Genomic DNA, 13387 nt, shown 5'->3' on the forward strand with positions numbered 1-13387 from the left:
CAAGGTGGCTGAGACAGGCACAGTCTCCAGGAAGAGTGAGGATCTCGGGGGCCGTGAACTGTGGGAGGGAGAGAATTTCTGTCCCTCAACTAAGATTCAGTCATCTCCACTCTTCCCAAGGCCTAGAGTCGCAGGCTGAAAAATACAACATCCAAAAAAGATGTGATTCAACTCCAAAATGAACCGAATGGGCAAGTTCAGACCAGAAACTCCCCCCCAAAAGGAATGTGTGACTGCCAGTGACCAGGCCCCAAAGAAGGGCCTGTTTCTGCTTTATTTGGATTGTGAAGCCAAGACTTGGCCTGGGCTCTAAGAAATGAGAGTCTGGCAGTTGGTGATAGCTGTGAATGTATGCAGGGGACCTGCGGATCCATACAAGAGGATAGGGCACAGAGCTAGCTGGGGGCAGAACCAGGCTGGGGCTCTAGCTCCTGACTGATGTGTCTTTCTGGCTGTACCATCCTCTTCTGGAAGTCATCGGCCCCACTGCACAATAAAGTCATTGCCCCTAGTGCCAGATGTGACAGAGACAACAAGGACTACATTTTCTCTTTGGAGTTGGCCAAAGTGAACCAACACTTCTCCACTTCCCAAACACCTCTGCGTCCCTCCATCCCAATTCCTTCATCATGGGCTGCAGGAAGAGGCACCAGGTGCTACTACATGATGGGGGAAAACACTTGGATCTCCCAGACGCCAGTGTGTCCCGCAGAATTCTGTAATGATGGATGTGTTCCGTACCTGTGCTGCTGACTCATCAGCCATGACCACACTGGCTGTACCACGTGGCATTTGTAATGCAAGTATTATATTCATTTTTTCTTGGTCACTAATTGGCTTATTCTTCTAAGTTCTTTGCTAAACTACTATCTTTTCATTGTTATTTTCATCAAACTCCATGGGAGGGGGAAATAAGAGACCCAGATAGGCTTGGTTTCTTGCTTTATTAGGTTTATTATAAGGAGCAGTGATGAGATCTTTATCAGTCCTCACTACAAAGCTTTCATCTCCAGCCTTCTCCATAGCTCTGTGGAGGGCAGAGAGTTGAGGGAAGGAAGAATGGAGCTTGGGAGCATGGGATCATGTATGTATACCAGGAAAGAAAACACACATTCTTTATTCTATTGCTTCAAACAAGGTTTGTGAGAATGGAAGATAACAAGCACAGCTGGCCAGGAAGGCAGGGCACACGTGGCAGGGCAAGTTCCTGCTATCCAGGGAGGCGGCCCAGAGCTTCCCTGCTGCTCCTGGAGGAAGCAGAGTCCAAGCTGGTCCAGACGAGGCCCCGGGCAGCACTGCTTCTGTGTGGGTATGGCCAGTCAGGACGTGGCGCCACACACTGCTCCTCCGAACTCTGGTGAAGGGCTGCCCAGCCTCACAGGCCTGAGCAGAGTCTCCCACATCTGCGAATGGGGCCAATGGCACTCACTGTCTCTTCAGGCCCCCACGGACGGCATGCCTGGGGAAGCCTAGTCTACTTACCATCAGCACGTTGATCTGTCACACAGCATGGAGCCATAGTTTACAAAGGACCACGGCATGTCAAGGACAGGCCACTAAAACTGTTGGTGCTGGGCACCATCACCCACCCTCACCACCATCAAAGACACTGGTGCAGTGAGACTTCGAGTCTGCAAAAACCCCGGGGAGGACAGGAGGCAGGGCCACTCTCCCTGTGTGTCATCAGCCTGCAGTGCCTGAAACTCCAGCCTGTGCACCTCTGGCAGGATCCCCCACACTGCTCCACAGGTTTGGCGGTGAGTTATTTTTAAACCAGCGTCCTGCTGTTCTTGCCCCCCGCGTCCCCTCTGCTGTGCCTAAACACCTCTCAGGAACACTTGGCAGCACGCCATTGTCAGTTCCAGGTCCACTCATCCCCTGCGTGTTGCCGGGACCCACCTTCCTGCGCTATCCCAGCACAACTCTCTAACCACACCATTGCTGAACAAAGCTGGGGAGTGACGGTCAGGGCAGGCTGTAAGGCAAGTGAATGGAAACTGGCTGGAAAAAGAGAAAGGGCCCAGAGCACAAAATCGCCACGCACAAAGACTAAGCCAGCCTGCCTGAGTGTCTGGTGAGCGAAGACGGAGCAGGCACCTCTGTGGGAACATCTATCTAGGGATCACGCATACCCCAGACAGGGCAGGCCCATCCTCAGAAGCTGCAGTCACACTCAGCCCGGCCTGAGGCAAGGGATGCAGGGCCTTGCCTAGGCAGAGAATGATGCTCTCCGAGGCATCTAGGCATGGAGTGTATGGCAAAGAGGGTCTATTTACAACATACCTGACAATCAACTAGCACTGTATTCCTAGAACTGAGACTTCCCCTTGCTTCTCATCTTACCTTGCTTAAATATTAGTTATTCCCAGAGTCAGGGAAGTGGGAGAGAAAGCCTGGGTAGGGCAGTGAGGGAAGTGATAAATGGTGAGAAAGAAAAGGAGACTGAAAACTAACAGGGCAGCTACTGAGGGGTGCAGGGCACGGCTACCATGGAGACGTAAAACACTACACAGAATGCGAGCCATCGGGTCCATGCGGCCAGAAGCTTGAGTGCTGTTCTCTCATGGAACTCTCCAGTGAGCCATGCTGAGCGGTCCTTGTGAAGTCATGTACTTAATAGAAAAGCCCTTGATGAACAACCCCATGGTTACAAACACTTGTGACAAGTTTCCTTGTTCAGGTGACTGGTGTGCAAAGGCAAGATGGTGCACATCCTCCTGACCAAGCAGGTACTGAATTCTCTGGAATTGCCCACAACATAATGGTATAAGGTATAACTAATCTCTTTTCCCATTAAAAAGCTGGCAATGCCAGACCATGAGTCTAATTAATTCAGAGTTGTTCCAGGGCACAAGATAGCCAGTAATGTTCAAATGGGGAGCCTTGTGGTGGTGGCAGCCAGGATTCCTAAGGCCAGGTGCTCCTTCACCTCTCTGGGAGAGCCAAGCTGTCCATCTGCTGGATCCCCAGGATGCTGGGCTCAAGTGTCAGCTGGGTTTACCTCTTTGGAACAGAAGTAGTGCACGACCACTCCATTGGGGTATCTTGCAAATGCACTGCAGGGAAGAAAATGGCTTGGGAGTGAGGACTGCTTCTAAGTGACCACTTCTCTGGCAGCGGCACGTCCTACAGAAGAGGCACATTGCTGGGGGGCCATTCCAAAAGCAGCCCACCCAAACCTCAAAGAACAGCCTGCCTGAGGGGCTCTGGATTTCTGTAGCCATCATCTCTGTCAAATAACCAAACAGAGGATGAGGTGCACACAGTTAAGAGTGCATGGGGTATTTTTTTATTATGCAAAACACACGGCATATTAAAGATGGGCAGTGCACCAGCCCAAAGCTCAGCCCTGGCTTCCTGAGAGCCAACAATGTTCATCAGAACAGCTTTCAGGCTAATTCTGAAAAGGACGGCGAGTTTGTCTTTCTAAAGAAAAATATTTGTCCAGCTACATAAGAGACAAATCACTCTCCTTTGAAGAAAAGGGGACTAACTAGAGTATATGTCTTAACACAGTATGAGTCTGGCTCAGGATCCTACTTGAGTCACAATGCAGTAGCTTGAAAGATCTTTTTCTTCCTTCACTGGATCTTCCTTATAAGAACTTTCTGCAGACCTACATCTCTTGGGCACCCACTGTATCAGGTTCTAGCTTCAAGAGGGGAAGAGTTTTATGGACAAGAATCCAACAGCTCCATACCATACATTGCAGGTCTTTAAATTCTCAAAGCCCACCCCCAACAGATAGAACAGGCTGCTCTCTGAAGGCTCAAGAACTAAAAGTTGTCAGGACAGCCAGCAGCCATGCTCTCCTTCTCTGTTAAAGGGCAGAAATCCATCCTGAGCGTTCTCCACCCCTGGGAACCTCCACAAAGCCCAGATGCCACACAGGTGTGAAGGAGGCTCACCTGTTCCCAATCTTCTTCTTACACACCATGCACACCTTCTCCTCTGTGATGATGCACTTCACCTGCTGGTGTAAAATCCGCTCTTCCTGGACCTGGAAGAACAGGGGGATTGAGGAAGAAGTTCTACAGTGTGGCACCCAGAAACAGGAGGCAGAGGCCAGCAACTGTGTCCTCTTTCAGTCGTCACAGATTATTCTGCTTAGAACATTGGCAATTCAGTGTCAGGCTGGCTACTGGATCAGCTTGAGCTGCACTGTACAGGCTCTGCCTTGGTCAGAAGGGAACATGTGGACATTGTCTCATACTGAAAGTTAAAAGCCCACCCTAGAGTTTGGAAGGCCCATACCTACCCTCAGGAATTCTGCATGGAGAAGGTTCTTGAGCACTTGATTGAACCGTTTCTTTTGTGCATTTTCTTCCAAGACCTTTTCCAGGAAGATGCGTATGTCATTGATCTGAGTGTTTGCTGGCAGAAGGTTGAGGGCCTAGGGACAGGAACAGAGATAGGGACTGGGTGAGGTGAACAGGAGTGAGAATGAAGAAATGTCTGCAGCCGTGGAGCTCTTGGACCCTAGTCCCTTTCCGCATTTCCTCTTCTCATTCGGTGCTCCCTGCAAACGCCCTCCATCTCCCTAGGAACAACTCCTGACCTTGGTGGTGTCCAGTTTGCTGTGGTGCAGCTCGAGGACCTGCAGAGCGGCCTGGAGGTTGGCTTTTGGCTCCAGTAGTTCCAGCTTGATTGGCCCCAGGCAGTGAATGCTGGGGGGCGACAGGTACATCCGAAGCAGGGACAGATACACCTGTCTCAGAGAGACATGAGCCACGTCAGGCTGGCAGCAACCCTCCCAGAACCCCCAGCACTGAGCATGCCTAACGATTCGAGGGGCTCGCCTACAGTAACAGCTATCACTGAGTATGTAAAACTGGTCATTTTCACCTTGTAAATTGGTAAGGTCAAACAGGCAACTGAAGATGTTAATTAAGGATTGCTTTTTCCCTGAGAGAAAAAACCAAATGCCTTGTATTCGTTTACCATTATGCCATTTACAAAACGCTACCACTGTAAAATAATTCAAAAAGATTCCTCATTTCCTTTGGCTTTAAAAGCTGAGACTCCATCACATTTCTGCAGGTGGGGATATCCTAAGGTGAGATGCTGCATTTCCTACTGGTGCCAGTACCACAGGCTTTCGCAACCTCAGTGCGCATTCGGGGCCAGATGATTCCTGGTTTGGGGGCTGTCCTGTGCATTGTTTAGCAGCATCTCTGGCCTCTACCCCCTGGATTCTGGCAGCACCCCTGTCCTCAGTCACAACAATCAAAAATGTCTCCAGACATTGAAAAGTCAATGTGTATTCAAGATATAGTACATCAGAACCATGACGGGTTCCCGCTCGACAGGCAGACCTCATAATTTATGACACAAATCAAGAGAGTAAAGAGACAGGAGTGCTATTAATAATCACAGGGATGACAAAGATATACGCCAGAACTACCTCATAATTTATGACACAAATCAAGAGAGTAAAGAGACAGGAGTGCTATTAATAATCACAGGGATGACAAAGATATACGCCAGAACTACCTCATAATTTATGACACAAATCAAGAGAGTAAAGAGACAGGAGTGCTATTAATAATCACAGGGATGACAAAGATATACGCCAGAACTACCCCAAGCACACCAGGATGAATGGTCCCCTGCTGTCCCTCAATACACACATGCAAGATCAGTCAGAGCCCTGACTCGTGCCCTGTCTTATTCTGCCACTCATATTATTGCCACCTCTGGTCAAACCAACGGGGAGAGGTATGCACACGTGCTCCCTGAGTCAGGGTCACTACTCACATCTTTGTTGCCATCTTTGTTTTGGTCATAGTGTTTATGGCAGTACCTGCAAGGGAGAGAGTGGTGAGAGCAGGTGGTGTGAGGGGGGCACATCTAAATGAGAGGCTGTGCGTGCAGCCTGCTCGAGCAGCCTAACCATAGCCAAAACTGGGGGCCAGGACGGAGGCAATTCTTGCTCCCGCAGTGGAGTATGGGGAGATGGCCTTCTTAACTCTCATCTCTCTGCAGGGCCTGCTTTTAGACTACTTAGGAGGTGGGATGTTGGGGCAAACTTACTCCTCAGCCATCCTTGTATCCTTCAAGATGTGAACATAAATGAAAAGAGCTTGTTCATGTTTCCCCATGCGCCCCAACAGGAGAGCTCGTTCTTCTAAGAGGCCTAGGAGGAAAAGGAATATAAGGAACCACTGCCGCCATCACGCGAGCACAAGGTGGGGGCTACGCTGTCAGAGGAGTGGACACGGGGCAATATAAAGGGAAGACAATAGGATTCTTATTGCTTGGGTTTTTCTTCAAGGAGAAAATAACTGAAGTTTAAAAAAGGGGGAGGGAGCTATTTTAGGAAGTACTTTATCCCATCTTTTTTGAGGTCACATATAAACTGGGTAAGAATATTCATTCAGCAGCCAAGTACTTAACAACCACCTACAACATGCTAGGTGGTTCAGGTAAGATGAGCAAATGCTTGCTCTCAGCTCTCATAAAGACAAATTATGCCAGATTACAAAAACTGCTGAACAATGAACTTGGCCAAGAACATGTTCTGAAGCAAAAAACAGGTTGCAACCTGGCTATCAATTAGCATGTGGTTCATACCCAGGAAGGAGACTTTTCTCAGTCACGGTACAAAAGTGAGTCTTCAGAGAGGACAAAACAGGAGCACTGGCCTGAAACGCCTAGTTTTTCCAGGCCCAACTTTTGTGGAGAGTTGGGGAACAATTAAAGGGGTGGATTAGTCTTTGCATGACCTTCGCTGAAGTGGCTTCTGGCCCTAAGCCAGACACTCACCATCAAAGGGAAAATCACAGATGAGCCGGCCTGGATCATAGTAGCTGGAAATCTCCAAGAACATGAGGAGCTTTTGCCGGTATTCTCCCAGCTCACCCTCTTCCTCTCCAGCTGGGACTGGGGTTTTGCCTTTAAGGGAAACCAAGCTCAAAATGAAAGGACACTGCCAGGTGGCAATGTAGGGTCATCAAGAAAAATGAAGGGAATGGGGTTCAAGGATGTCACCACATGACCAGAAAGGGCCTCCAGGGTGGCTTCCATGCTAACTTCTTTTAGTTCATAGTCTCTATGTGGCCCCAAAACATCAGCTTACGGTTAAAAAAATAAGCTGAATAGAGAAATACTCTGTGGGCAAACCTGTTTCTTATCAGTATAGCTGTCATCTTGCAGACAGGTCTGTTCCTTCCACCCTCCCCGAGGGATGACTCTGAGACACTCAGAGATGCCAGGACCCAGACAAGAGCTCCTGAGTCTCATGTGCCAGGCTTGTGTCACTTAGCTCCCCTGGCTCCTCTTCAGAACTTCTGCGCACCTGGGCAGAGAATAGGGTGGCCTGCTTACCCCCACCACATGTGGCACCTGGGTCTGTGCTCTCCTCTAGGGCCTGGGGCCAACCGGCTTCCTAAAAGAACTGGTACCTGCAGGGAAGGACAGGAGATACTCCTTCATCAGACCTTGCACCTTCTCACAGTATAGCTGGATCAGGCAGTTGTGGAACCGAGAGCCTGTCTCCTCCCAAACATGGATGATGTGTTCCTGAGGCAAGATGTAGGTCTTTGTCACTGGTATTCTCCAGGCTGTGACCTGGTCTCCCAGCCTCCCTCACATTTTTAAGGCCCAACAGGTCCCATCCAGATTATCCCCTAATCGGGCTGCAAAGATGACTAAGAGACAGCTCGTCTAAAGCCACCAGAAGTTTCACAATGCGACCCAGTAACGTGAGGAGCCATCTTCTCAATTACTAAACTCCATTTTACTAATTTTGTCCCATAATCCTCCAAACTCTCATAGCGACTCATGTAATTATGGTTAAATATCTGCATCCTGGTACTTAAGCCTATTTGATTGTCCTGTGGTCACTTTTGAGTTTCGCTTTGGAATTTTTTTTCCAAATGTGGCTTTGGAATTTTTTTTTCTAAACATTATTCTTTTATCCCTCTGTACTTTACCTAGATTTGGTAGGTAGCATTTCCAGCTTGGTCTACTGGGATCTTTTTCTTCAGAGGAAGCTGAAATAACCCTCATCCTTCCAATCCCCAAGTGACATAAATCCCAAATCTGAACAGCCCGATAACAGAACCACGCAGTCCTGGATCCTGGGTTTAAAGCTTTTTAGTGCAGACCAAAAAATACCTTACCAGATAAGGAATAGCCAGACCCTTAAAATTCTCTATTAAGAAGCCGAGGACTCGATCACGTGGCAGAGACTCCACTTCCGGGAGATCTTCAGTAAATATCTGTTAGAATGAACCCGAGTTCCAGCAGCAGAACCATCTGACTGCAGTTCCAGCAAACACACATGCATGTGAGCGCAGGGATCAAACAGACTTTAGGAGGGGAAGGGTACGAGAAGGCATCTGTAGGCAGTCAGCATGTCAGATGAGGCACAGGCCTCCTCATGCCTGTGCAAGGCTCTCTCTACCAACTACAGTGCTGGCTCACGCTTCCCAGTCCACCCTTTCTTCATGCACCAATGAAGACAGATGCATGAATCCACCCTCCTCTCCATCCACTGCTGTCTCAAGTGCAATAAGAACCAAGTGTGTACCAGATAAATCCAAGGGACTCCCGTGGCTCACCTTCAGGCCATCTTCTGGGAAGTCTCTCAGCACCCACACTGAGTAGGAGAAAATCAAATGCAGGTTTTCTGTGCCTAGAAGGAAAAGCAGGACTTGTCAGCAGTTGAGGCCCATCTTGCCTGTGGCACTGGGAAGGCAGGTGGGCAGGTTGCCCCAGAATTCATTTTCCTGAAAAGACAGCTCAAGCATGAGCCACTTGGGGTTGTTAGCCCTACTGGGCTGGCTCCATACCAGGGGGCTGTCACAGGCCAACCACCGAGGGACTTTTATGCCATTTGGAGGAATGAAATTGAGTGAACACAAGCACGGGAGGGAGGGGAGCAACCAACCAGAAACAGAAACAGAGGGAGACCAGGTCATTTGAACAGGAGCGCTTTCCCACCCCTTTCAAAAGGCGGACTTACCCAGATGCTGCAGATACTGCACTGTCCTCTCGTGGCCTTTCAGAGGGGAGTTGGCTTTCTTGGACTGGTCCACGAGCACCTGCAGAGCTGGCCACCAAGCCCAAGAACAAGGTCATGAGCCTTTTCCCCACGGGAGATTTGCCATATCTCAGTGGGTTTCCCCTGCCATGTACAAGAGCCCCTCCCAGATCCAAGGAACCACCCCCACACCTTTCTCGTGGAGCCCCTTCTTCTCATACAGGATGATAAGCTCACTGTACTTGTGAGCCTTCTTCAGCACGTGCTCGCTCTCCTCGATGTGGCAGTGATTGTTCTCCAGGCGTAGCAAGGGGGCCACCAGGGCCACATTTGTCTGCAGAAAGAGCAGGAGTTCAGTGGAAACTGCTTCCTGGGGAGCCCCACCCTTCCCTGGCCCAGGCCTGCTCTAGGCTGAAAGGCCAGGAATGTAGCACAAGCAAGAGAAAGCAGACAGCCCTCTTTCAGGACAGCAGGTAGAGGCTTTTAGAGCATTTATGGACCTTCGCACAATGTGTTTTAATGTTCTGTGGGGGAGAACATTTCTTGAAGGAAATACTGTCCCAGCTGACTTTGTAGCACTAACTGCAATCCGACCAGAGAAGATGAATCCACTGTACAATTGTGCATTGATATCTTGCCTTATCCTCTTAATTCCAAGAGACTCACAGACATCAGGAGAAGTCTATATGGTTTCCAGAATCAAAGACTTCACTCTTACTAATGGCAGGTCCCTCAGGGTCTAGCACTCCCTTTTACTTTCCCAGACTGTCAGGGTAACTGGGAATTGTGGCACCCGAGCCCTCAGGTAACTCACATGGAGATAGCACTTGAGCAGGGTGGTGTCGATGATTTGTAGCAGCTTCTTCTTGGATTTGATGGTGGGAGTGCCTTCCATGAGCGGGGAGGTGCTTGACTGGTGATCAGAGTCATTCAGCTTCTTTACCAATTGACTTCGTTTCTGCAAAGGTCAAAATGTGGGGTTAAGGCCAGGACTAAGTCTTCCTTTGTCATCTGAGCTACTGGGTAATTCTGAATACCTCCAATCAGCTCATGCCTATTGGCCTGATCTCACATTAGCATTCGATTTTTAGCACTGCCAAATTGCCACAGAGACAACAACAATTATTTATTGAATATTTACTACAGACCAGGCACCATGCCAAGCACTTTATATATACCATCTTAAACCTAAAACAAGTGCCGATAATATTATCCTTATTTTACAGGTGAGGAACCCAAGGCACAGGTGTCAGCTGCTACGTAAGGGGTAGGGCAGGATTCAAACTGGGGTCTGACTCCAAAGCCCATGTTCTTTTATTTTTTTTAAAATCAACCTTATTGAGGTATAACTTACAATAAAATCTAATCTTTTAAAGTGTACCATCAGATACATTTTGACAGATGTGTACATACATGTAACCACCTCAGTGAAGGAAGATAACATTTCTATCACTCCAGAAAGTTCCTCGTGCTGTTCCCAAACAATCCCACCCACTGATATGCTTTTGATCCCTGGAGATGAGTTTCTGCCTATCCTAGAACTTCATCCAGTATGTATCCTCTTGAGTCTGGCAGAGCCCATGGTCTTGCTCTGCCATCTCTCTGGCACAATATTACTGTCAGTTACTTCATGCATTCCCAGTGTCAGTGAAGAAGGCCAGGGAAGGACGTGTGCTCACCTTCCTACAGCTAAGACATTGGCAGTGGAGGGCCTTCCACAATGCCACTGGCTTTGGGAGATACTATGCCCAGGAATCTTTTTTACTTAGCACAGTGTGTGCAGTGTGTAGGCAGTGGCAAGTTTGTGTGCTCCTTGCAGGCTGCCAGCCCCAGGAGGGTACCCCTGGAGCCCAATGTCAAGGAAGGGCCGAGGCCACCCATGCCTGATCAGACCTGCAGGCACTCACTGACCCAGAGGCAGGGAGTGGAAAGCGGCATGACAATTTTTCCAGCAATACTTCTTTTTTTTTTTGAGACAGAGTCTCACTCTGTTGCCCAGGCTGAAGTGCAGTGGCGCAATCTCGGCTCACTTCCACCTCTGCCTCCTGAGTTCAAGCAATTCTCCTGCCTCAGCCTCCTGAATAGCTGGGATTACAGGCGTGGGCCACCACACCCAGCTAATTTTTGTATTTTTAGTAGAGACAGGGTTTTGCCATGTTGGCCAGGCTGGTTTCGAACTCCTGACCTCAGGTGATCTTCCTGTCTCAGCCTCCCAAAGTGCTGGGATTACAGGCATGACCCACCACACCCGGCCAACAGCAATACTTCTCAGTGCCTACCCTAGAGCATTCTGAAGACCCCTTACAAAGATCTGCAAAACACTTAAGAGGAAAAAATATCAATAAGGCTCTGATTCTGAATGGATACACAGGAAATAAACAATAGCCTTCTGTGACAGAAATCTAGGGTTAAGGGACTTTAATAGAGATGCTGGTTTTAGTGCTGACTTAAAAAATGTATCTGTCTATAACAGTAAATCATAAAAAATTTTAAATCTAAATACCTCCCTAAAAAACATGTTATATAAGGACATTTATTGATAAGGAAGTACTTTCTCAGTATATGGCTAAATTTTTAAAAAGTAAGCTATAAAACAATCTACAATTTGATATCCATTTGCAATAAATAAACCAAGAAGTAAATAAACAAAAGCTAATTCATAGATATACAAGTCTAGAAGGACAACACTAAAATGTTTCTTACATTCTGGTTGTAGAGTTATAGGTAATTTGTATTTCTGCTTTGTACTTTTTTGTGTGTGTTTTCCAAGTGGTTCCACATACAGGAGGCATTTTCCCCAAAACCATGTATGTTACAAAAAGTTTGTTTTAAAAAAACTTGTATGCTTCTATCAACTAAAATTTACTTTTTTTAGTTTCTATAACAGCTTTGTGTGAATTTACTAGGAATTGGGTGTGTTTATTTTTATCAAGATTTGGCAGAAAACCCCACCTCAATGGTACTATAAAGTTAGAAGTAGCAGAAAGAAACTTTACCCCAGGCAGACTTCCTACAGCATTAATTTACAGACTGCCTTGGCATTAGAGAAGGCCCTCAATTCCTTGCCACAAAGAAACAAGTACTGAAACTCCCAGGCAAACTCTTTCACGCACTCTGTACTATACCTACCTGTGTCAGGTAGTCAATCAGAGCTAAGTGAGCCTTCTCCAATTCAGCCCCGGAGAGCACAGGCAATGGGTTGGGATACTGCAACTGCTTTCTGTAGTCTGTGGGCAGCAGGTCAGGGTACAGGCCCATCACATGGGTGGGATCTATATGGAAGGTAAACATGATTCCTCTGGAAAGGAGCCCAACAATTTAGGGATAAAATAAAACAGGACTATTACTATAGCAAAATAAGTTCCAGACTGATTTAAAAAAAAAAAAGACTCTCAGTTCATAAACATTCAATGAGCTGTAGACTTATGATTTGAGCATTTTTTATACATATGTTAAAATTCACTAAAACATCACAAAAATGCCTGACTATATTCAAATACACACAGAGAATTAGAATTGAATATTTATCAAGCCTCTGAAAGTAGAGAATAAAAAATTTCTAAGGAAAAATACTGATATTGAAGTAGAAGAGATCAAGAGACTCAACAATAAAAAATTTAAGTCAAAAAAAGAAACATTACTAAAAAAAAAACACAACAGGCTAGGGAATATATTTGTAGTATATATGGCAAGAGGCTAATTTGTTGATTACAAGACTGGGCAGCATAGTAAGAACACATGTCTACAAAAAAATTTTAAATTTGCTAGGCATGGTGGCATGTGCCTGTGTCCAGCTACTTGAGAGGCTGAGGTGGGAGGATCGCTTGAGCCCAGGAGGTCGAGGCTGCAGTGAGCTGTGATCATGCCACTGTACTCCAGCATGGGCAAGAGTGGAGACCCTGTCTCAAAAAAATTTTTTAAAAGAGGGTAATATGTTGATTAAACAAATTCACATAAATTGGCAATAAAATGTAAGACTTCATTTGATAAATGACCAAAAGACAAGACCAACTGACAAGAGAATATAAATATGTGGGAAAATGTTCTGCTACATTAAGAATCAAAATGGTGCACATTAACAATGTCAAAGAGGTGACATTTTCCTTCTGCCTTAGAATTTATGGTGTTCTCACAGATGCTCGCAGATTTTTTTTTTTTTTTTTTTTTTTGAGACAGGGTTTTGCTCAGTGGCACAATCTTGGCTTCTTGTAGTCTTGACCTCCTGGCTCAAGTGATCCTCCTGCCTCACCTTCCCAAGTAGCTGGGACTACAGGCATGTACTACCCTGCCAGCTAATTATTTTTAAATTTTTTGTAAAGACAAGGTCTCACTATGTTGCCTAGGCTGGTCTTGAACTCCTGGGCTCAAGCAGTCCTCTTCTCTTTGGTCTCCCAAAATGCT

General features: G+C 47.0%; 1 protein-coding gene across 5 annotated transcripts in view; it reads right to left on the reverse strand.

Moving 5' to 3' along the window:
- Nucleotides 1-934: 934 nt before the first annotated feature.
- VPS39 (VPS39 subunit of HOPS complex) overlaps nt 935-13387 on the reverse strand; it is a 49712-nt gene continuing 37259 nt past the window's right edge. For 3 of the 5 annotated variants that reach the window (XM_008973299.4, XM_063596567.1, XM_034938572.3), the window contains 14 exons: nt 12116-12258; nt 9801-9944; nt 9179-9320; nt 8969-9055; nt 8565-8638; nt 8124-8222; nt 7404-7521; nt 6766-6894; nt 6034-6136; nt 5758-5803; nt 4559-4708; nt 4259-4393; nt 3909-4000; nt 935-3126 (listed from right to left, as the gene is read on the reverse strand). In XM_008973299.4, the coding sequence (XP_008971547.1) occupies nt 2988-3126; nt 3909-4000; nt 4259-4393; nt 4559-4708; nt 5758-5803; nt 6034-6136; nt 6766-6894; nt 7404-7521; nt 8124-8222; nt 8565-8638; nt 8969-9055; nt 9179-9320; nt 9801-9944; nt 12116-12258 (1601 nt within the window). In that variant the 3' untranslated portion in view covers nt 935-2987. The remainder of the gene's footprint in view (nt 3127-3908; nt 4001-4258; nt 4394-4558; nt 4709-5757; nt 5804-6033; nt 6137-6765; nt 6895-7403; nt 7522-8123; nt 8223-8564; nt 8639-8968; nt 9056-9178; nt 9321-9800; nt 9945-12115; nt 12259-13387) is intronic. The other 2 variants (XM_003805610.5, XM_063596569.1) reach the window with 1 other exon arrangement.

The sequence above is a fragment of the Pan paniscus genome, chromosome 16 (assembly GCF_029289425.2).
Source record: "Pan paniscus chromosome 16, NHGRI_mPanPan1-v2.0_pri, whole genome shotgun sequence".
NCBI classification, from domain to species: domain Eukaryota; kingdom Metazoa; phylum Chordata; class Mammalia; order Primates; family Hominidae; genus Pan; species Pan paniscus.